The sequence below is a fragment of the Camellia sinensis genome, chromosome 5 (genome assembly GCF_055761805.1).
Source record: "Camellia sinensis isolate YWXY chromosome 5, ASM5576180v1, whole genome shotgun sequence".
Taxonomy (NCBI): domain Eukaryota; kingdom Viridiplantae; phylum Streptophyta; class Magnoliopsida; order Ericales; family Theaceae; genus Camellia; species Camellia sinensis.
In genome coordinates, this window is record NC_138965.1 from 118,174,252 (window position 1) to 118,199,208 (window position 24,957).

The 24,957-nt window shown below is 33.3% G+C and overlaps 2 protein-coding genes across 4 annotated transcripts; one reads left to right on the forward strand and one right to left on the reverse strand.

The window, feature by feature from the left end:
- Positions 1-1,325: 1,325 nt before the first annotated feature.
- Positions 1,326-9,552, reverse strand: LOC114270040 (5'-3' exonuclease family protein). Of its 3 annotated transcripts, XM_082869661.1 has the most exons (9): positions 9,487-9,552; positions 9,226-9,456; positions 8,828-9,004; positions 6,853-7,023; positions 5,371-5,552; positions 5,013-5,259; positions 4,754-4,889; positions 3,630-4,096; positions 1,326-1,903 (listed from the first exon to the last, which is right to left on the reverse strand). In XM_082869661.1, the coding sequence occupies exons 2-9, from the start codon at positions 9,418-9,420 to the stop codon at positions 1,640-1,642; spliced, it is 1,839 nt and encodes a 612-aa protein (XP_082725787.1). In that variant the 5' UTR covers positions 9,421-9,456; positions 9,487-9,552; the 3' UTR covers positions 1,326-1,639. The 3 variants fall into 3 exon arrangements, with proteins under 3 accessions (XP_082725787.1, XP_028067228.2, XP_028067226.2); XM_028211427.2 differs by having other exon boundaries at positions 3,630-4,093; positions 9,226-9,549; XM_028211425.2 differs by having other exon boundaries at positions 9,226-9,549.
- A 1,900-nt stretch (positions 9,553-11,452) lies between these two features.
- On the forward strand, positions 11,453-23,990 carry PFC1 (Ribosomal RNA adenine dimethylase family protein). Its single transcript, XM_028211430.2, has 11 exons — positions 11,453-11,889; positions 12,574-12,723; positions 13,196-13,252; positions 14,427-14,525; positions 16,293-16,388; positions 20,299-20,383; positions 21,209-21,261; positions 22,753-22,836; positions 23,404-23,514; positions 23,605-23,664; positions 23,771-23,990. The coding sequence occupies exons 1-11, from the start codon at positions 11,662-11,664 to the stop codon at positions 23,882-23,884; spliced, it is 1,137 nt and encodes a 378-aa protein (XP_028067231.2). The 5' UTR covers positions 11,453-11,661; the 3' UTR covers positions 23,885-23,990.
- Positions 23,991-24,957: the final 967 nt, after the last annotated feature.

The window sequence follows — 24,957 nt, forward strand, 5'->3', positions numbered from 1 at the left end:
AGTAACGTGGCATGGAAGAGATGATGATGTGGCTTGAAAAGATTAAATAAAGCCAATAAAGATATTTGTGGAAATCAATTATAAATCATATGCTAAAATCGGGGTATCAATTTCAAGTCAAAACACAAAATTTGCAAATAGTTTCTATGAAGATATAAGATATGGTTGAATAGAGTAAAGATCAAGGAAGAATATGGATTGATAGTTACAAAATGGCATATCAATCGTTAACCACACTCGCAAAGAGTTTTTTTTAGAGTAGTTCTAAATTAGTCATTTTAGGAGTAGATTAAGCTAGTAGATTTTTCCAACCCCCATTTCTCTTATTTTCTTCTGTCGATTATTGTATTTCTTCAATCTTTTGTTCTTGTAACTAGTGACAAGTGATAATTCATTCGAATTAATACATACATATATATATATATATATATTTTTTTTCTATTCTATCTTTTCTTTGCCTAATTACCTCCAGGGAAATCCTTAATTTGTTTAAGGTATAGAACTCAACCACAAAGTCTGATTTTTGTTTGTGTTTACTTAAAGATTGGTTTAAGTCTATCGATCAAATCATTGTTGATTAGGCTTGAACTAATTTTTTACCAACAGAACCGTAGTTCATAGATTGGTTTCAATTCTCAATTCATGATTCCAAATCAGAACCAATCCGGACCATTTGTCATGTATTCTATATTTTTGTGGCTTAAAAGATTTATTTTGGGATATAAGTTTCATGATTTTAACATCTCCTGCTAAGTCCTGTTGCTTTAGTTTTTGATTGGTAAGGTAGAGTGAAAATATTTATTCATTTTGCTATACTTCCAGATTTTTGTTTTTTTGCTCAATACATCACTATTTTGTTCCAATTTTTTGATAGGAAAGTCTATAATTCAAAGTAGTTTTAACAAATATTCTGTGTACATGTTGAGAATATGTGAAACCGTGATTCCAAATTAATCCAAACTGTATTTAAATGATTTTGTTCATATTGATTTCATGATTTAAACGGATTAATTTGATTCTAATTTTTATAGAACCGTTGATAACAAATTAATTTTGATTTTACCCCAAACGAATCAATCCGAACCATAATTTTGATTTTACAACATCACTACACTACTATTTTGTCAATAATTTTACACATTAAAAATCTTACAAAAAATCTTACTAAAAATATAAGAAGCCAAATGTGTTAGGTCATAAAAAAGTAATGATATGTATATAAATATCCAATAATATTTAGACATGTATGTTTTTAATAAGATTGTTAGTAAGAGTTTAAGTAAAAATTAACAATCCTATAAATTTGAAGTGATAGGCTCAGAATGTAAACTGGATAAATTAGGAATTAAGTTGACATAATAAAAATATCTGAGACTACAATAAAATTATTAATAAATAAAAAAAAATAAACATATTTTGAGATGAACAGATGAACAGTGATGCAACTTGACATCCATTGTTTTTTTTTAAACAAATGGAGGAAGACCCAAGAGACTGCCAATGTAAACCTGATATTTCAATTACAAATGCCCAGCTACAACTAATTATCAATCAAGGCCAGCCAAAAATAAAAATTTACACAAAAACTTCTACTTTACCTTTAATTACAAGCCGCAAGGATCCAATCGCGCAAAATGCCCTAGTCGAACAAAAGCCGACGCCTTGCAGACTTGGAAAGATTTGGACTTGACGCTTTCCTTTTTCCTTTCGAAGAACCGATACTGCTCTTTGGATTCTCGGCTAAATTCCCCCCGGCTTTTTCCTGGCATCGCACTTTAGATGAACGGTAAAATTCAGTAATACTGAGCTGCACGCCTCTCGTTGTCGGTGATTCGGAATTCTGAGATGTCCCTCTGGAATCTAAACCAGATTTCTTTTTTCTTGAATTCGTTTCTTTCAGTTCCTAACAATTTTATAAAAAAAAACACGTACATAGTTGTCAAATCGAGATACAAATCGTTGTCATTTTTGTATTTTTATGAATCTTGTATCATAAGATTCTTTATCATCTTTAAATTTTAGTAAAAAATATCTACATTGACAAAAAAACATACAAATATTGTGCAAGAATAAAACATTTAAGTATTGAACAATGTATAATACTAATAATAATAAAAGTGACTAGAATTACCGATATGCATGGCAAAATGGAGATTATATCCTCGAATAAAACTTAAGAAAACTTATGTGTAGATTCTATTAAGTGAATTTATTGTCTAATATGTCATAGGATAATTATTGACATTTTTCATCATACACTGTTTAAAAAAATCACTAATTGTTAATTTTCAACGACAATTTGAAAATTGTCAAAAAAAATTTCACTAATTATAAATTTTAGCGACAGTTTTAACAAATGTAACAAAAAAGGATCACTAATTTTGAACAGTTGAAAAATTCTTCACAAAAAAAGTCACTAATTATAAATTTTAGCGATAGTTTATAAGAATCAAGACAAAAAAAAAAGTCACGTACATAGTTATCAAATCGAGATGCAAATCGTCATCATTTTTTGTATTTTTATGAATCTTGTATCATAAGATTCTTTGTCATCTTTAAACTATAGTAAAAAATATCTGCATTGACAGAAAAACATAAAAATATTGTGCAAGAATAAAACATTTAAGTATTGAACAATGTATAATAATAATAATAATAATAATAATAATAATAAAAGTAACTAGAATTAACGATATGCATTGCAGAATGGAGATTATATCCTCAAATAAAATTTAAGAGAACTTACGTGTAGATTCTATTAAGTGAATTTATTATCTAATATGTCAGGATAATTATTGACATTTTTCATCATACATTGTTTTAAAAAAATCACTAATTGTTAATTTTCAAAATTTCACTAATTATAAATTTTAGTGACAGTTTTAAAAAAATGTAACAAAAAAGTATCATTAATTTTTAACTCTCAGCGACAGTTGAAAAATTTGCCACAAAAAAGTCGCTAATTGTAAATTTTAGCGACAATTTATAAGAATTGTGACAAAAAAAAATCGCTAATTATCAATTTTTAGTAACATCTGGAAAAAATCATCACAAAAAATTATTTTTAACGACGATTGTATTAGGACTTATTTTTCATAAGACTTGATGAGAATTAAGTTAGACTATTAGGACCTATTAGTATTTTATCTTGAAAATTATCGTAATTCTTTTTTTCATTCTTAATAGTTGTATTATATGTTTTGCACGTCCTCTTAATCACTATGGAAGTTTTAATTTATAAGTTTTATGTTCCCAAATAGTTCATCCTTAGTAGAAACTTTCAAGTTTTATCTGATATAATTGGTGTAAATTAATAGTATAGATACTTACAACTACCCATAAATATTTGTAAAAGAGTTTCACAAAATAAATTAAAAATTACCCTTTCTAATAAGATTAAGTATTACAATCTAAGTTCACTTAGTCTTAGTTTTTTCAAAAAAATGTAGAAGAAAGTTTAAGTAGTCATGTATCACTTATCATATATCTATCATAAATAAAATACATTTAACATAAGATACATATCCGTATCGGTCATAACTATCAATTTACCTATAAAATATTGAATTGTGCAAGATACTAATTACACTGACCAACATACTGTGAAACAAAAGCCAGAGAACACATACCTTTTCTTTCAAAAATTGATGAACTTTCTCGGGAAAAGCAGCCTCAACGAGCTCCATATTTTCATCAGTCGACAAAAACCAGCAGCCATCATCGAGACAAATCTGGGGGGCATCATCCAATGGATCGGTGGATTCATTAAGTTCGCTAGAGTCCAGTCGAATATCAGACTCCTCGGAAGGAACTGTACAGATAGTGTTTTCCGTTGCAGGGGCAGCTTTCTTCCAATTAACTACAAACCATTGATGTCCAAATCTGATCTTCACGCGCTTTATAGAATCAAACTCATATTGATTGTATAACAAATCATTTTTTGGATTTGAGGTCATTTCTCTAAGGAAAATGGTTGACAACATCAGAAGCATTCTTTGTCGTGTGTAAGAGGGCTCCCATTGCTGATGAAAAGACAAGTAATCGACCAGCATTTCAGTTTTCGGGCTTTCCCAGGTTAAATTAGGGCCATCATCTGCTGTATAATATCAATTGACTTAATTATTAGGTCAGGTTAAATGTAATGTATAACCAAACAACAAAACAAGGTTTGAGGAAAATTGTTGACAACTGTTCCGAGAAAGAATGAGAAAAATATGAAAAAAATTAAAATCTTAATTCCACAGAGAAAATATCTAACTGCATGAGATAAGAAAAAATGAAATGGGGGAGAATCAAAGGAAAGACAATCAAGAATTAAGTAGCACAAATTCAACAATCCTAGCAACAGCGATATAACTTTAGCCATTTCTATCCAGAATATCTAGATGACTAACCAAACCAAACTAAGCCTTAGCTTTGTATCCCAATCAAGTGGAGTCGACTACTGGAATCCTTTTTCGCTATTATGCTTTGTCAATGACCATGTGCTCAATTAGATTCATATTCATAATGGATTTGACGGAAATTTTTACATGTTGGTTGTCAGACTACTTGACACACGACCCTAACTCCTTATCTGGGCTTGGGACTGGTTGTGTAAAAGATAAAACATTAAGCACGAACACAGATGGAATTAGAATATATAGATTACTAATCATGGAAATGTCCACAATACATCGAATACTTAAATTGAAACACACAGCATCAACAGATAAAAATTATTGTTACCACTTATGAATGAGATTTTTCTCACCAGAAAAATAACAATGGTTGTTGCTCAAATACATTTCAACAATCTCAACATTTGGGAAATTTGGCTCCATAGCAATTCTCTGGCAAACTTTTATCTGCCAATTTTCATTCTTCTTCTGTTCCTTGTCTCTCCTATCCTGCCATCAAACAACATGAATGCCCTTGTTATTAAGGATAACACCAATGCTCTCTAAACCATACCAACTTATACCAACATACAATAAATGATAAGAAGTTGAGAGCACTGTGTAAAGATGTACCAAATCACATGAAGTGCAATTACATTTGAACCCCATAGGTTTTTGCACGCAACCCGCGCTGGTACTAGAACTGCAATATTCACAAGGCAACTTGAGATGAGCTCTCTTGCTGCCAGGATGCCCACAGAAGGAACAATGAGGACATTTTTTCTTTGGTGAGTTCTCATCCAAATTTAGCAATGAATCACCAATATATCTCATGCCACCCTGGAACTGCAATGTCTCTCCTTTGCCTATTTCACTTAACCTACATGATCATTCCATACCATTGACAAGGTAAAATTGTTAGCCCAGTAAACACTAGTCTTTTGATAATATGACGAGGAAACGATCACTTGACTAGTTCAGAAAATCAAACCTAGTCAAAATCTCATCTTCACTGAAAGATTTGACAAAACGAAGAGCCGTATCAATCCCAATTCCTTGGACTCCCTTTAAATCATGATCATTTCCAACCAAAAGGGAGATGGCTATCAAGTGTTTTCTCTTCAACCCAAGACCAGATTCAACATCTGACGCATTGTAGCATTCATATGGTTCCTGTGTAAAGTAAGATACTCATGTTTGCCAAGATGGAAAAATCAGTTAAAAATCTAAATGATCAACCCAAAGGGGAATATAGGAAAGGAAAAAAATAATGCATTGCTAAAGCAAATTGCAAATGATAGAAAATTGCATTTTGCAGTAAAAAGCAGGAAAGTCCAGATCTAGGTCATGAAGTTTCAAACAAGGCATCATGATGTGATAGATATTGACAACTGGAAAAGATACCATACATTGACTTGTTCCTAATAATATTTACATCATTAATGGAAAAATAAAATAAAAAAGAGCATGGCTTGGAAAATGGATCCATGTAACAAACTCCAAGTGATTGGTATTGAGTAGGGCTGCAAATGAATCGAACTGTTCATGAACAAGTTCGGCTCGGCTCGGCTCGGCTCGTTAAGGGCTCGGCTCGGCTCGGTTCATTTAGTAAATGAGACGAGCTCTACTATTAGGCTCGTTTAGTAAACAAGCCAAGCTTGAGCTCGCATAAGCTCGGCTTGTTAAGTTTATTTAAATTATATAATAAATATATTATTTATACATTAAATAATATAAATAATATTTTTTATTTAAATAATATAAATAATATTAAAAAAAAAATTATCGAGCCGAGCTCGAGTTTCATTAATGTTAACGAGCCGAGCTGAGTTGAGCTTGAACCCAGTTTCTTATTGAGCCGAGCTCGAGCTCAATAAACGAGCTCGAGCTCATGGTCCGTTTGCAGCCCTAGTATTGAGGTTTGCTAAGTTGAGTTATAACCAACAGATACAGAGACAATGAAAAGAAAAGGGAAAAAAACAAAAACAAAAAACTAAACATTGATTTTCCTCTTTAAACTTTGTATGAATAAAAGAGAAATTTTACAAATAAATTTTGCTTTTTCTTAATAAAAGAAGTTTTTGTTAGCATATATAAGAGAGACTAAAAATAATATATAAAAAAAATGACATGGTTTTGTTCATTTTTGTAAGATAATAAATAAGTATAGCAATTTAAAAGTTTAGTTGGAAAAAACTTAAGCTGACATTAACATTTGATATTTTGTTCAAGGAAGAGCAGCAATTACAAAAATAAAACAGAAGGGGGAAAAAAGGAGAGACAGTGAATTATAACTGCCACCACCAAACCCAAAGAAACAAAGAAAAGAAAAGAAAAATGGCATATTCAGTTCATGAATGTGGTGCATTAAGAACAAAGAAGTTGATAGATCACTGTAGCTGAATTAGGATAACAACTAATTCACACGGGATTTTTTTAAAGGAAAATGGTCCTACAAAGAACTAGCACTTACTTTGGAGTTGGGTCGGATGTGTTTTATTACACAATGAGCCCCAAAGAGGAATGCATCGCTGTCAGATGTAATGCAAGCATCTACGTGACCTTCGCTGTTTAACTGGGCACAAAGTGCTTCAGCTTCTCCTTTAGCTTTTAGAACAGGCATCCCAAGAAGTTCAAGCAGCTCCTAGCAGAAAACAAATTACTGATAATCAGATAACATTTCATAAGCATGCTGAAAATCACAAATACAAGAATTTAGTGACAGTTTACAAATGAATGAAACAGAGTTCTCTAGCATAAACTTATCCAGGCTCCACGGGTATGGATGAAAATGCAGTGGAATACACGGTGAAGTTGTTTGTTTCCAGTAACAGATTTTTATGGGAAAATACCAAATCAGTGTACTTTTATAAAAATAATTACAAATCAGTGAGAAACTTTATAAATATTAATAATTAAAATTATAAACTTTTTCATGAATATGTAATTTTTTTTCCCCCAAAATTCCACCGGAGTGCAATTACCCCTAATTTTATTTGCATTTAATAGCAAGAACCAAATTTTTTTTGGGAGAATTCAAATGTAGAATTAGAAGAATTTTTCCTGCACTGATCAAATGATTTGTGCAAATTTCAAGACATCTACCTTCTACCTTCCAAGGAGATTGACAAGAAGTTATTTACTCAACTCACATTAACTAAATATATAGCCTAAAGAATTGTTGATTGGTAACTTTTTTATCTTCAAGAAACAAAATGACATTCCACTGCATTGTATAGAACATTATGAAAATGTAATGCCACCATGACATATGAAAACACGAGACGGTTTTCCCTGCCATCTAAACAATGACTGAGCCTCTTTTTGGACCAAAACACTATACACCTTCAGTTTGAGCTTTTGTACTTACTCCAAATAAACCTTCACAACATTCTCGATCTTCTTACCGTTGGGTAGTGTGAATCTTGATAAGTACTAAACACTAACCTCTAGGTTGCAGGCAAAAGGCAGCGCGCCCCCATACCCTAAGGTGGGGTTTCTGGGGTCTTGGCCCTCAACCTAAATTTTGAAGTAAAGGTATTTTTGATATTTCATAATTCTGCTCTATTGCCCTAATACTATGTATTTATAGTTGAAGTGTCATATCTCTCTGTATTTCTTTTCAAAACATAGCGAAACAACAATAACAGTGGACATAGCACTATTCTAAGGTGAACCACGTAAATATTTGTGTTTCATTTCTCACCGATCTTGGTTAGATGTATCAACTCCTAACACTTAATACATACCTTAACCTTGGTCCCAACTCCCACAAACAATTCATTTAACAGTTGGCAATCAAATACTTTTCTCATGTACATTTGGACATTTGTACCAGTATTTTCAGTCTGCTTTGCAATTCATAAAATCACATTATGCACAACATGGAAGGCCATCAAACCAATATCCACAGATAAAAGAATGATCAACAAGAACAAAGATTAAGCACAAAAACACTGTAGATTGAATGAATTGTTTGGTTTGAGTTTTCTAAAACACTTTTCAGAAAATTCTACTTTCTTGTTTTCGTTTTTTTTTTGTTTTTACTAAATTTTTTTAATATTTTAAGCAATTGTTTTAATTTTTAGATACACCTACCATAAACACACTTAAAAATATAATTTTCGTGAAAAAAAACTTTAAAAAATTCACTAAATACCAAAAATACAAAGAAAAAAAATTCAGTATATTTTTCGTATTTTTATGTGTTCATTAATTTTTTGAAATATTTTTTTACAAATATTTTACTTTTTTAATACATCTAAGTACATCTAAAAAAGTTTTTAAAAAAATACTTAGATTTTAAAAATATTTATTAAAAAAAAACACGAAAAACCAAAAAAAAACTCAATTTTCAGAGAAAACTGAAACCAAATGCCGTTACAAACCCAAATTTGAACCACATTAATAGATTTATACTAAAATAGAAGCTAAAAAATTCAACTCACCACACACTCTTGAACGCATTTCGTAAACGCCCCATTCCTTTCCACCGAAACCCCCTCCTCTGCCACCGGCAAATTCGATAAATCCATGCCAGATGCCCGAAAGAACCGCAAAATCCTAGCCTGAGACTTCAACGGCGACGGCGTTCCATCAACCACAAAAACTGGGAGCGCCCCAAACTGCAAACAAATCATCATAGAACACATTATCCATCAAATATAGTCCAGAAAACAACTGAACATGTAAAACCCACAAAAATCATCAACCACAAAATCTGGGAAAGCCCCAAATTTGCAGGTTTTGCAACCAAAAAAACAACAGAACACGTAAAACCCACACATTTTCCGTTGATTTCTCGGAAGCCAAACAAAGGGTGAAGATAGAAAAGGGTGATGGGTACCTTGGAAAACAGATTGATGGTACGGAAAAAGGTGAGTCGGAGGTGGGGGTTTCGAGTATAGGCTCTGATTGCGGTTTCATGCTGAACAATCCAAAAGGAAAGATCGACAGCGACACGTTTGTTGCGGAGGAAATCGAAGCCTTCGGTTCGAGAATAGGGTTTGAGCAAATCCCAGAAGTGCCCTCCCACTCCCATTGTTGTTTGACTTTGATTTTCGAAAGAACGAAGAGGGTTTTTTCTGGGAATTTCAATGGAGGTCGTGTTCAATCACCCGTTTTCAATGGATTTGCAGTGGAGTGAAAGTGGAGAAGAGAGAGAGAGAGAGAGAGAGACTGAGAGAGCTCAGATTTTGTACCGTTAGTCGCTCTGTTGGATGGGCCGGTAGTGTTTTTGAAAGCCCATATTTAAATGGGCTTTATGGGCTAATCCGTAGAGTTTGTTGTGAGTAGGATACATGAGTTGAAGTCATGAAGCCCATAATGGACCCATGAGCTTGTCATAGGGAAAATATAAAGAAAACACTTTGTTTGGTTAGAGTTTTTCAAAAACACTTTTCAAAAAAATTTATTTTTTTATTTTTCAAATTTTTTTATTTTTACTGATTTTTTTTTAATATTTTAAGCAATTTTTAAAAAAAATTCAGACATGCCTAACATAAATATACCTAAAAAGTAAAAAAATTGTGAAAAAAATCTTTTAAAAATTCACTAAATATCAAAAATATAAAAAAAAATACAATAATTTAGTATATTTTTTGTATTTTTATATATTTATTAATTTTTAAAATATTTTTTCACAAATTCTTTACTTTTTAGATACATCTAAGTAAGGTGCATCTAAACAAGTAAAAAAAAATGTTTAAAATTTAAAAAATATTCATTAAAAACAAAAAAACACAAAAATCAAAAAATTCAGTTTTAAAAAAATTTAATTTAGAAAATTCAAACCAAACACACTGATTAATTTGAAAATAAAAAAATATTTGCAAACTCATGAAAATACAAGTGATTTATGCATTAAATTATGTAAATGAGTGTTATACTTTCATGAATTTATAATTATTTTTTCTACTTCCCATTTCTTTTTCTATTTTTTGATATTTTCCCTTTATTATATGAGTAATGCTATACCTAAATAGAATTTTTATTTAATTTTTTAATAATTTGGTATCCGACTCAATAGACAAACTAATTTAGGAGATCAATTTCACTATCCAATAACGAGGATCCCAATTATGGATCTTGCTGACTACTTATTAGGCTTTCGTAGGATTATAAATGAACCAAATTGATCTGAGTTTTATTTATTAAATTTGAAAATCTAACTCAAGTTTGACTCGAGCCATTGTTATCAATCAAGTTCAAACTGGATTGAAACTCGATGACAAGTTACTTAGAAATAAGTGAAATTTATTTAAGTTCAAATTTATTTATTTACCTAATGAACCGAATTAAGCTGATAAACATCTCGATTCAATTGCTAAAATAATGCATAGGCCAACTTTGAGAAGTCACAATAATAAACAAAAAGTCATTAAAAAAAATTAAAAAGTCAAATAATTAAACAATCAAAATTTCTCTTTTTTCTTTATTTTTTATATGCTTTTTTTCATTAAAAAAAATCAAAAAATCATCTCAACCATATTAATTTTTTCACTTTATATTTCAATCAAAAAATTACTAAAATAACCTATTTCCTTACCAACCAATAGTATCATATAATTCCAAATTATTTTCAAATTGCTCTATGGTTGCGTTTGGTTAAAAAATTTGATATGAAAAATGAAAAATAAGTGGGAAAGGGAAATAGAAGAAAAGAAATAAGAGTTGATGGGATTCGAATTTTAAATTATATTTAACCCCCGCTTGGGATACTAGTTTAGGCTAAAATAACAATATATGACAAAATAGACTATTTTAATCATATAAGACAAAGTGTCATATCAAACTATAATCATTTTATTTTTTTCTCTCACAAAAATCAAAAAAGTAAAAAAACCTATATAAGACGAAACGAGACTTTTTAGTCATATGCTAAATAACTAAAAAACAAAAAAATCATCGAGTCAATTCACATCACAAACGAACCTTTAGTTAAGTTAGGAAATTGAGAAAGAAAATAATCTAAATAAACACAAAAAATAAAAAGTAAGTTTACATTTTCCTTTCATTTTCTCTTTCCTAGTATTTTTCATTATAACCGAACAAAAAATAAGACTGTTTTCTTTTTTCTTTTTATTTTTTTCATCAAATCTTTCAACAAAGACAGTTTAAATCGACTTCAATTTCAACCAAACTCCTTGATTTATTAAGCTATTTTAATAGCAATAAAAAAAAAAAAATTATCTACATTTTGCAAACAAGTAGATTGAGAGGTGAGAGAACCCATTTGGGACCGGAACTGGACCGTTATCTTACAACGACAAAACAAAACAAAATGCCTTGGCTCCTGCAATCTCTCCCGCCAAACCTCTCCTTCACCCATTATTATTCCAGAACCAGATCACGACCTTCTTCACCCCCAGCGCACAATAGCATCACCACCACCACCACCCAACTAGTAGTAGTGGCAGCGAGCACCAAAACCATAAACGAAGACGATTACCACTCCACCCTCCGTGCTCTCAACTCCAAAGGCCGCTTCCCTCGCAAATCCCTCGGCCAGGTATATTTATATTTACATACATACATGCTCAAATTACTGCTCTTAATCCTATAGTTTGTGTTAATTGGGTTTAAAAGTTTCAAAATTGTGTCAATTTAGTGCAATTGATAACACTTGTTTAAAAATTAGACTTAAATCAAGATGCAAATATTCCTTTTACTTTCTTCAAAATGATTGAGGGGTTGAGTGCATCTTGAAATTTTTCATTCCCTTTTGAATTAATCATTTTGCCTATGATTTTTGTCTAATTTCTTAATAGAGTTATCAATTGGACTAAGTTGAAACCATGCAAAAATTGATAGAATTGAAATTATACAGGAAAAATTGACATAAGAGACAAATTGCAGGACCACAGGTATAATTTGCCCTATATGTAGAGTGGCTCTCTGGGGCTTTTTATCGAACACTGACTAGGCGTTTTTGTGACTCTTTTGATTTCCTTCTAGTATGTTTTCAATTGGTCTAAGTTGACACTATATGCACACACACAAAAATAAAAATAAATAAATAAATAAATAAATAAAGGGTAGAATTGATATAATTGAAATTTGAAACTACAATGACTAAAAATAAGCATAAGAGACAAATTACAAGACCATACGTATAATTTTCCCTAGTTATATAGAGTGGCACTTTGGGACATTTTATGGAACACTGACTAGGTGTTGTTTTGATTTTAATCAGCATTACATGTTGAATTCTTCTGTTAATGAGCAACTTGTGGATGTGGCTGATGTTAAGGAAGGTGATGTGGTGCTTGAGATTGGACCAGGAACTGGTTCTTTGACTAGTGTTCTTGTAAATGCCGGTGCCACAGTTTTTGGGATCGAAAAGGTAGTATCATGGTGTGGGGTGCATTACATTTCTCATTTCATTTGGACAATTTATCAGACAGTTCCCATACATGGAATAATTGGTTTTAGTTTTGTTCCTTAAATATCTATGCATTGGTACCCAACTGAAGTTTCAAAATCTCAACTGTGAAATTGGTTTCTTTATCTCCAATATCAGCGCTCAATCCCTGAGTTTCGACTCTCTTTGTATAAGATGGCATTTTGAAGTTGTTTGTATCTAAAATGGAAAAGGTATAGACACCTATATGTTTACACATTGAACTACTACTTTTTCACATGTTGAGTGGGACCCACGCTGTCAGTATGTAAGAAGTGCTGAAATGTAACACCAAAATTTCTACAGCATTGAGGCTTCATTATGTTTATCTCTATGACTGTAACTCTGTCTATTATTGTCATCTTATCTGTTTACTTAATATGGACTTATGTTGTGCATTTTCTATGAGCTTTAGGATGCACACATGGCTGCACTTGTGAGAGAACGATTTGCTAGTATAGACCAGGTGAAGGTAAGCTATACTTTTGGTAATGAATTGTGTTTATAAACATTATTTGTACATCTTGAGTAGTTTGTTTATTCTCTTTTATTTGAAGTTCCCTTTGAGTACTATAACTGAAGCATCTCTGTTTGAAAATTAATACTTTTAAGGTGTCATCCAGTTTTGACCTTGGAATTACTTTCCTTGCATTCTATAGAGAGAAAAAAAAAATGCTTTACAAAAGGAAATAGCAGTTCAAAATCGATTTTATATTTTCTCTCAAATGCAAGAAAATAATATCCAGAATGCTCACTGAAGACTTAACTTTTGAAGGTTAGAACCTCCTCATCTTGATTGTTAGAATTGATTACATGGTACAAAATCTATGTGTTTCAATTCATGTCACTAAATTAATGAGGCAGTGGTCTTAATGAGTCATTACATAAGTTGCACAAAATATTTAGAGTTATTATGGATCAACAATGAGAACTTTTACTTACCCAAAAAAACAATGAGAACTTCACAAAGGCAACGCTGTGAGATAATACAGTCATGCTTTAATAATCTGTGATGTGACACTTGAGGAAGGCTAAAAAACATATGAACTACTAAGATTAAATGCATTTAAAGTATTGAAGTGATGGTGTTTCAATTTGATGATTTATTGGCTGCTGCATGAATTGCATACTTCTAGAACCTATAAATGTAGTGAGTGTATGAATGAGGACTATAGTGGAAGCGTGAGTGGATGAACCTGGAGTAAAATGGTCACATGCTTCAAAATTGTTCATCTAGAAGATCCTTTGAAGTTAAGCATTTGTTATCAATTATCTAACTGTAAGCCTCATTTGCGTAATGACTCAAGCTACCTTGTATTATTGTAGAAATTTTCTCAGAAAAATTTGTGTTGTGTCTAGAGCATTTTATTACTTATCTTCTTATTTCTTTCTGTCCTTGGTCTGGCCATGATCTTTTGTTTCTTTAATGTAAATTGATTCTAGTACTTGGCACTGCTTCATTTTCCTTGATGTAAATTGATTCTAGTACTTGGTGGTGTTTTCACTTTGAGCATTATCTCACAAGCATGAAGCATCAATGCATGTGGTATGCGTGTGCTCACGTGTGCGTATTGCAACTGTTCTTGTAGTTCTTACAGCCAAATGCCTGGTGAATAATGTCTTGACATCTTTACCAAATCCTGCAGGTTTTGCAAGAGGATTTCACAAAATGTCACATTCGCTCCCATTTGGTCTCGTTGTTGGGATGTAAAAAGTCATTGGATGGAGAATCACAACATGCCAAAGTGAGATCTCTTTCTCTTTTTTTTTGTTGATAAATATGCCAAAGTGAGATTTCTATCTCATGTATATATACTATCTATTGCAGTTTTACTTCACTGTCATCATCTTAAATCAGTTAAATGTACCACTTACTCTTTGAAGCAATCCTTGTCACTAGAACGGGATCTAGTATGTACAAACATGTGGTGATTGGTGCATGTGTCATATATTTGTGCAGACCTAACATGAGCATGGCATGAATCATATATTTATATTGGACACACACATTCATGTAAGTATTTGTCTTTTTTGTGCATTTTTTTTTTTTTTACTTTTTATTATATATATATATATATATATATGGTGACAAAAGCATTTTTTTGAGCTTGGAATAATGTAAAATTTGTTTTACTCTTTAGTCCGTACGTACTTTCTCCTTGAAAGGTAAATGTTTTCTTTTTCTTTAGACGAACTCTCTAAAAATATTAGTTATATGAATGAGTTGAAGTGTTGGGAGGTTTATTCCTTAATGCTCAAATTGGAAGTGATGTATACTCTGTGGCCCCAATATTTCATTTTGTTAATTATCATCCATTTGGCTTAGAATAAGAATTCATACTTTTTCCTAGCTTTAGGATTTTTTGTGACTAGAGTTTTCTAATTTCTGGTGTTGTAAAATTATTTCGAACAATACTCACGTTTAGTTTGTTCGTAAGATTTAAGTTGTCTGAGCCAATGGCATGCAATATTGCACTCTTTGCGTCTTTAGAATTTTCTAGTGATATCATAACTGATTCATTACAGGCTATGAAGCACGGACACGGACACGAGACACAACAATTTCCAAAAAATGGGGACATGGACACGGTGGGAGACACGGCTAATTTTTTTTTTTTTTTATATATATTTTTATGTGTTACGTAGATTCATATTACATTCATCCTAAATCAAAATTAACAAACACTAACATAGTAACATTAATTCAATAAATATAACCACTACATTTAAATAAATTAATAGATCATCCATTCATAAAAAAGTTATAATAAACGATAACAAGAACTAAGACGAGAAGGGGAAAATATTCAACATCCAACAATATTCTTCACAAAAGCACTAAATAAGAGAGGCAAAAGCAGGGGGAAAAAAAAAAAAGAAAGAAAAAAAAGTGAGCCCCGCTGTGTCCCATGCCGTGTCCCGATATGGACACACGTGTCCCCGCCATGTCCCCTACAAAAAAATCATTAAATTAAAGGGAACATGCCATCTGGTATGTCCTGTACGTATCCCCGGCGTGTCTCCATGTCCCCGGAGTGTCCGCTTGTCAGACACCACCACGGCACCGATTTTGGAGTGTCCATGTTTCATAGATTACGGGTCACTAATCTCTCTCTCTCTCTCTCTGAAACACACATTTAAAAAGTAGATAATTTGTGTCTCATGACTAGATAGGCCTTCTTATGTTGTGCAAGATGATTAATCGGTAGATCATACATGTTTTCTGCATTTTCGTGAATATGTTAAGCATTCAATTAGATATGGATGTGTGTCTGTGTGTGATTTTTTCCTTTTTCCTTTTTCCTTTCATTTTTTGTTTTGTTTTGTTTTGTTTTGCTTTGCTTTGGCAGTTAGATATAATGAGACAATGGTCCTTCCTTCAATAACACTATTAATCAAGCATGCTCCTTTGATCCTATCTTGATGTGAAATTCTATAAAAGCTATGCCTTAGGTCAAAATGTGTTCTGTTTAGCGTATTATAATATCCTAATTTGAGTGACTTATTTTCAGGTCGTATCCAATATACCTTTTAATATAAGTACAGATGTAGTTAAACTGCTGCTTCCAATGGGTGACATTTTCTCTGAAGTTGTTCTCTTACTCCAGGTTCGAATTGCTACCTCTCTGCTATAATTTTCTGATAGAATCTCAATTCATCATTGAGTAAAAAGTTACGACTATTCATTTGTTTTCACTCTTATCTAGTAGTTGGTGGTTGCTCAAACACTTTAAAATATCCTTTTAAAATTTTATGTGATTTGTTTTTCCCCTTCTACGGGCCATTTTTGTTTCAATGACGGTCACTACTATAAAAGGTGTACCCACACTCTACTTATCAAAAAAAAGAAAAAAAGAAGGTGCATCTACTCTCTATTAAAAAAATGAGATAGCCTTAATCCCATGAAATTTTGAATGAAAACCATATAAGAGACTTACTACTAAGAGTGAATAATGGATTCAAAAGTTCTTATGTGAAATTAGAATGGTTTAGAGAAAAATAAATGTAGTAAAGGATTGACCACTTAATGGTTTTTAGTTAGTGTTCAGAAATTTATGAGCAACCATGGGCTAGTATGGTTTCTTGAATCTTTCATCAAGACTGTAAATATTTGAATATTTGAATGAAAACCACACAAGGGACTTACTTTTAATAGTAAATTATGGATTTTATTCCCAAAAAAAAAATAAAAAAATAAGGATTTAAAAGTTCTTCTAACATTACGTGAAGTTAGAATGGTTTTGAGAAAACTAAATTGGGTCCGTAGGAAGATATCATGGTGAGTTTTCAGAAAGGAGCAACTACTGATGTGATTTAGGACATATTTACCACACACACACCACAAGAGAGAGAGAGAGAGAGAGAGAGAGAGAGAGTAATGGCTGTAATGTTAATGTTAGAATTTACCATCACCTACCACCACTACCACCTCACCTACTCCACTAAACCTAACCCACTACACCACTACCACCTCACCTACTCCACTAAACCTAACCCACTACACCACTATCACCATCCACTACACACCATCCACTACACCTACATCTATATAAGGAACCATTTGTAATAGACAGAATATGAATCAACATACATCAATCAATAATACTTCAATTTTAACATGGTATCAGAGCTGGTTTAGCACCTAGTATTTTTCGCTTCACCGGCGGGCGGCAACCTCACCTTAGCCGTCCGCCGGACCTCAACCTCGTCCGCTAAGATTTTTTTTTACACATACCTCGCCAAAGCAAAACCTCCGTGCCCTCCGCAAGAAGAACACTCACATCGTCATCTACCTCCTCGGCTTCTTCGGCATCGACTTCGTTATTCTCCAAGCCGACCGCCGACCTCGTTATTCTCCAAGCCGACCGCCGCCCGACTTTCAGATCCGCAAGTTCACCTGTTTGACGCGGTCGCTAAGCACAACCAAACCAAAGATTGCTGGCTCCTTATAGCTGGCAAGGTGTATGCTGTCCCTCCATTCATGGATGCTCATCCCGGAGGTGATGAAGTTTGCTATCTGCAACTGGCAAAGCAATTCAAAAGCTCCAATGCCTCACTGGAAGACCAATCAGTGAACTCATGTCTTATCCGTACAAATACAGGTGGCAGAACCCATTGTCTCGCATGCTGCAAGGTTCCTAACAAGTGGTCTAACTTTTTCTTTTTTTATTATTATTATTATTCTTATTATATCCAATAATCACTCCACTCCTATTTCCCACTAACTGTGCCCCCTTTTTTGAACTCATTCCCACTTTTTTATTTATTTTTAATCCATTTTTTCTTTGTCTTCCACCGCCCCACTTTTTATCTTTAAAAAAAAAAAAAAACACCTTCTATTCATTCCATCTTTTTCTTATCACCCACTATCTCTTAAAATAATTTATCATTTTTTCCACCCAAAAACTCATCATCATATATTCTATCTATATTTTAATATGTAAACATATACATATATATACATTGAATTCAATTTCTTTTCTTTTTTCTCTTTTCTTTTCTTTTCTATCTATACATATATTATTATTCTTATTATTATTATTTAACCAAAACAAAAAAAAAAAAACCACCATTGCCGTTTTGATTTCCACTTTCTTCCTATTATTTCTTTCTTTATTTTTCTTTCACATTATTTTTAATCTTTTTCCAATTGCATTCATACCATATAGCTTTGCACACCAAACCATATTTTTATTCATCTCAGGGATCAACCCCGATCACAATTTTACACACAAAAAAAAAAAAAAAAAAAAACATACAAACAAACACCCACATTCACAGGTGGGATTTTTCTTCTTTACTCTGCAGCCGGTCTCTTCTTCTTGCCTCCGTCCTGGGCGGCCCTTGACGGTGTTGCCTCCGTGTTTCCTATTCCACTGGGCACGATCACTCCACCCTGCTCCTCCACTACAGCATATGGCGGCCCTCCAAATCGGAACATCACGGTGGCCTTCCGCTTCAACTCTCTGTTTTCCGCCTTTAGCACACTTATCTCTGCTCACGCATCCTTATACATGCGTTGGAGCAGAGCCAGCTGGGAGTTTAACTGCTGCACCTCATTTGCCCTACTCTGCAGCCGGTTCGACAAGTTTGTCACCGCAGTCATGGTTTCCACGCATGACTTCAGAGTATACTGATTGGCCTCAATATCAGTTTGCACCGCCATTTTTTGCTCCACCGACCGCATCGGAAAGTTCAACGGAGTAAACACAGAGGTGTTTGGTTGAGGTTCACTGGCCACCGCACCAGTTATTTCTCTTGTGGACTCGTTAAGGTCTGGAAAGAGAGTGAGCAGACCACGGGAAGATGAAGCCATTTTCTGGGCAACAGAGTGTTACAGAATATCTCTCGCAACAGAGTGTTACAGACTCTCTCAGGAATCTCTCTCAGAAAACGAAGAGTTTTTCAGAGTGTTACAGAATATCTCTCGCAACAGAGTGTCTCTCTCAGGAATCTCTCTCAGAAAACGAAGCGTTTTTCAGAGTTTTTCTAGCAGGTTTTTTTGTCTCTGCTTCCAAGCCTTAGCCTCAGTTTATAAAGACCCTGACGAAGAGGCAGACACGCGCATCATGCGCCTCTCGGTGCTCGCCGACAACTTGGGCGCGCCTTTTGATGGCACGCCTTTTGATGGCACGCCTTTTTATGAATTGGGCACACCTTTTGAGGGTGCGACTTTTTAAGGGTCCGACAAGACTCTGTAAACTGTCCCGACATAGATTCCGGTTAGTTTCTACAAGGGTCCGACAAGACTCTGTAAACTGTCCCGACATTGATTCCGGTTAGTTTCTACAAGGGTCCGACAAGACTCTGTAAACTGTCCCGACATTGATTCCGGTTAGTTTCTACAAGGGTCCAGCAAGACTCCGTAAACTGTCACAACAACTGTCACAACATTGTCTGCTACAACGGTCCGACATGACCCCATAAACTGTCTTCTACATCGGTCTGACACTGCCATCCAGTGTTCTCTACACCGTTATGACACCACCATACAGTGTCCTCTACAACGTTATGACACCCCCATACAGTGTCCTCTACAACGTTATGACACCACCATACAGTGTCTTCACCAACGGTCTGACACGACCATACAGTGTCTCCTATCCTTTTTTTATGTATTTTCTTGTTTTGTTCCTCTCTTCAAACTCAAGTTGGTTAGTTTCTATCCTCCTTGAGTTTGCGGGGGGCTGTTAGAATTTACCATCACCTACCACCACTACCACCTCACCTACTCCACTAAACCTAACCCACTACACCACTACCACCTCACCTACTCCACTAAACCTAACCCACTACACCACTATCACCATCCACTACACACCATCCACTACACCTACATCTATATAAGGAACCATTTGTAATAGACAGAATATGAATCAACATACATCAATCAATAATACTTCAATTTTAACAGTTAACAAATTGATGAATTAAACTTGGTTAAGATGTCAGAAAATCAGTCAAAATTCATATGATTTGACTAGACTACTGACAGACTATCTTCATTGATATTTTCAGGAGGAAACAGCTTTGCGCTGGGTAGAATCAACTTTGAGGACATCTGAATATCGACCCATCAATATCTTCATAAATTTTTATTCAGGTATCTGCAATATGAAAGACCACTTTAATGCCTTTTGGTTGATAAATTCTGTGCCTGGTGTCAAGGTTCTGGGTCTTCTTTGTATAGGTCCAGAGCTTGTAACTGGAAGGGATTCTTTTTATTTTTTATTTTTGAGAACCAAGTCCTAGTCTTTAGGGTTCACATCTTCTCATATTGAAAATATTTAATGAGTTCTATTATTCTAACTGGGTTGTTGCTTCATTTTATTCTGGACGGAAATCATCCTAGTAAGAAAGCAGCCATAAATGCAAGAACAATTAGATGACATTTATGCAGTAATGATGAATTCTCTATGAGCAGTTAGAGAATATTGAGTTGTTTCTTCTCTCAGATAAGCAATCAATGACCTTTAGTTCTGACCGATGAATCAATCGATGGCCTGGCCCGATAAATGCTTCTTACTTACTTTTTAAATTTTGATAATGATGTCTCACAAAGGTTTAGAATAGATATTTATGTATACTGTTTGGAAACATATACAAAATGTACAAGAGCATATGTAGTTATGACTAGTTATATACGTACGACAGTTCGGTTAGATGTCCACATTTTCGATTGTTTTTCTAATTTGTTGCATGTTTTTCAAATGGTAAGGACATAAAACTTTAGCTCATTCATCCCTTTTAGATGCCAACACCTTTGCCACTATTCTATAGAAAATTTTGGAATTTTATAAAAAAATTTGAATTCTAGGGTTATTTGGATTCTGTCTTCTGGTGTTTACTGTATTCTTACGAACAAATAGAGAATAAGAAGAGGATAAAATCCATTTTCTTTGCATAATGTATTCAACTTCTTTCTCAGATCCTGAGTACAACTTCAAAGTCCCCAGATCGAATTTTTTCCCCCAACCTAATGTAAGTAGTAAATTTATTTTCAGATTATTGCTTTCCATGCATTGCGCAACATTGAAATATTGCATATTTAACTGAATACGCTGTATTTGCTACTAGGTTCTGATCATAGTTTATGTTCTTCCTGCGCCTTCCTTTTCTTCTATCAACCATGGTTGCATCTTTTTCTCTCTCTTTTTTTTTTCTTTTTTGTATAAAAGTTTTCAGTTTCATTAGGCATTATGCACTGTCCAACATGTCTGGAAGGAAGGGAATTTATGTGCTGATGCTTTAGCTAAAATGGGAGATAACCAACCAGAAGACATGCTGGTGATGAATGACCCGCTGACTGAGATTAGAAGTCTGCTAGTTTCAGACATGATAGGGATGTCTAGAGAGAGGGCTTAGCCCTTTGTTTGTAGTTTCCCTTCCGATGTACCCAAAAAAAAAAAAAAAAAATTAGGCATTTGAACATGCTCTGATAACAACACATTAGAACTCCAAAAAAAAAAAAAAGGTTTGCCCTCTGAAAATTCTGGAAAATGGGGCATATGTTTAGCCAGGGGTTAGACTTTGCTAGGAGAAAACCGCAATCGCGTTGCAAGGCACTGAAGTTTGTAGTATTGTTATTGCAATATTAAGAGTTAGCAAGGTTCCCTAGGGGACACCCCCTGCGGCTTAGGTTGTATTCCCCCAATAAAAAGGCTTGAGTTTGATTCTCCATAAATTACATATCAAAAAAATATTAGGAGTTAGCAAGCTAAGGTAAGGTTCTTTCAGTAAGAATGATAAATGATAAATTACTAAATGTTTCCCCTGCTTTAATCATCTATCTGATTCTTTTTGATTGACATTATGCATATCTTGATCTAGTTTGTGGATGAATCTAACACGAATACCACAGTTATATGGTACTTCCCAAACTTATCACTTGGGGCATTGCGTTACCAGAAAACGCTAACACCCTAGCGATTTACATTTTGAAATGCATATTTCGAAATATGTTACACGTTCTAAAACGTTGAATTTAGTAATCCAAAGTGATTCCATAATTTTTTTTTTCATTAAAAGTTCTACTTAAATAGGGAAATAATCAAATATAATAAACTAAAATCTAGATAGAGTGAGTTTTAATATATTGGATGTCAAATTAAAAAATCTACCCTTATTGTACCACATTTTAGAGCATGTGATGTACCATGCTCTAATTCCCGTTCCTCGTACCAGAACAACCATCCCATTTTAAACTTATGCCATTAGCTTGATCGATGGTTACATATGGTGCCCTGCCATGCACCAAGATTTAAACCACAATACTATATCTTAACAACTTTACAACTCGTTTTTTTCCGAAGTTAATGCTATTTTTTTTTAATACCTTTTGGAATGCATGTGAGTAAAATATAGCCAGATTTTACTGATGAATATCCAAATGTGTTCGCTTTGTCTCTGGCTTATGTTTTATCTGATGAAAAGAAAATTCAACTTTATTGTTTCTTCTGATTTTTGTTGTAGGTTGATGCAGCAGTTGTTACATTTAGGCTGAAGCAAGCTGCAGACTATCCCCAAGTTTCCTCCATTAAAAGCTTCTTCTCAATGGTTAATATTCCTGATTTCCTTTGTGTATTTCATAATTTACTTACAGAAACAAATTTGTCAAAAAGCTTTGCTTGGTATATAGCTATAATTTTGGATAAAATTCTGTTATATTAAGATTATCCTGAGTACCAATAACCAATATGCTTCCAAATTACTCGTAGATGTCTTAGATTTACCTGGACATACAATTCTTCTCCTTTTTGTCTTCTCCAAAAAAATTTAAAAAAAAAAATATTATCAACTTGCATATGACGCTGAAGAAATAGCTTTCTTAAGAATTCGCCATCAATGCATGATATCATAAAAAAAATGGATACAAATTTTTTACTGCTACTTTTTGACTGAAAAAGTTATCTAAAAACATCACATTTAGATATTTGTACCCTTTCGAATGGGATACACCTGCCCTTTCTCATTACATTTATATACATCTGCCTCTCCTGGGACATTTTTATTGTCGATGTTTCCAACCATGCATCAAGCAAGAAGTGAAATACCATAATGTATTCAATGATGCATCAAGTCTGTCGTTTGGTTAATAATCTCTTGGCTGTGAAATGGATTTAGGTCAATTCTGCATTCAATAGTAAACGAAAGATGTTGCGGAGTACACTCCAGCATATCTGCACATCCCTGGAGATTGAAGTCGCTCTTCGAAATGTTGGTCTTCCATCTACAGTAAGTTTCAGTGACCAATTTATATCTGATTATTCCATATATGCAGCATATCTATCAACTAATCTTTACCTCTCTTGATTATCGATGCAGTCGAGACCAGAGGAGCTCACATTGGATGATTTTGTGAGGTTGCACAACTTGATCACAAAGGTATAGTTCTGCTTCGAATGAGCATTTTGCATATAGCCTCCAATAGCATCACGCCAGATGTGATCAAGTTGAGATTGTGATTTTTTTCTTCTTCTTTGGATTCAAGTCTCACCATTATGCGATGCAACTTCTCATCCTTCCAACAACTTATCATTTCGAGTTGGGTTCAGACCGCCGTGTTCAGTTGGAAATAATCAAATCTTCCATTGTTAATCATTGAGTTGTATCAGACAATAATGTTTTTGTCATACTGTATCTGTAAATGAATATAAACTTGTAGTTTCATCACTTTAGATCAATAACTATGCCAACTTAGATTTGTAACATATTTGGTATCATTTTTGTTTTCATGGTTTTCAATTTTCTCGTTTTCAAAAGATGGTAACACTGAAAAGCTTAAAAACACCCATTACTTTTTTATATGATTGTTGTTTTTATGTGAATAAAACTTTTTGAGTTGAAAAATAACTTTTCCATAATTTTTTAAATGTGAACTGTTTAAAAATACAACAATGATTCATCCCCCCTTTCCCTCCTACCCCCTTTGACCCCCTCTCTCTCTCATTGGTTACATTTTCTTTTTCTTTTTCTTTTTCTTTTTTTTCCTGCTCCTCCAATCACTCCCCGCCACGTGACAAGGGGGGTTGAGGGGGTGACCCCCAAAAGGGGATCCCAAGCATTATTCTTAAAAATATGTATAGAATTCCAAAAACAATTTACCAAACAAGTTTAGCAACGGTTGTTTGATGGGACTTCTTACAAATTCTGAATTGATAATTAGAAAACAAATTCTAAAAATATTCTTCTTGGTTTTCACTAATTGCACACAAGAGCACAACTACTCAATTTCAATTATGTTATATTTGAATGATGAATTTAGAAAATAGTTTAAAAACAAAAACAAAAACAAAAATAGAAAAAAATAATAATAATTAACTTACATTTCACTCATAGTTTTCTCTTCCTTTTGAAATTGTTACTCAAATCTATCATTTATTGATTGGTTTGGTTGGTGTCATTCAAACACAACCGTATCGATTAGGTAGGCATAAAATACTTATATTTCATTTAAGATTAAAATTAAAATTAAAAAAAAAAGAAGTTTTGGTTAGATTTTTATTTTTGCTGAAAAAAATATTAATAAATTAATAAGTTAAATTACAATAAAAATGCTTTACTCATTTTATCAACTCAACTTGACCGGCACTCTGTCCATTTATTGATCTGATTGATCAATGTATATAAATTATTTGGACTTTATAAATTGTCATCACCTAATAAATAAAAAATAAA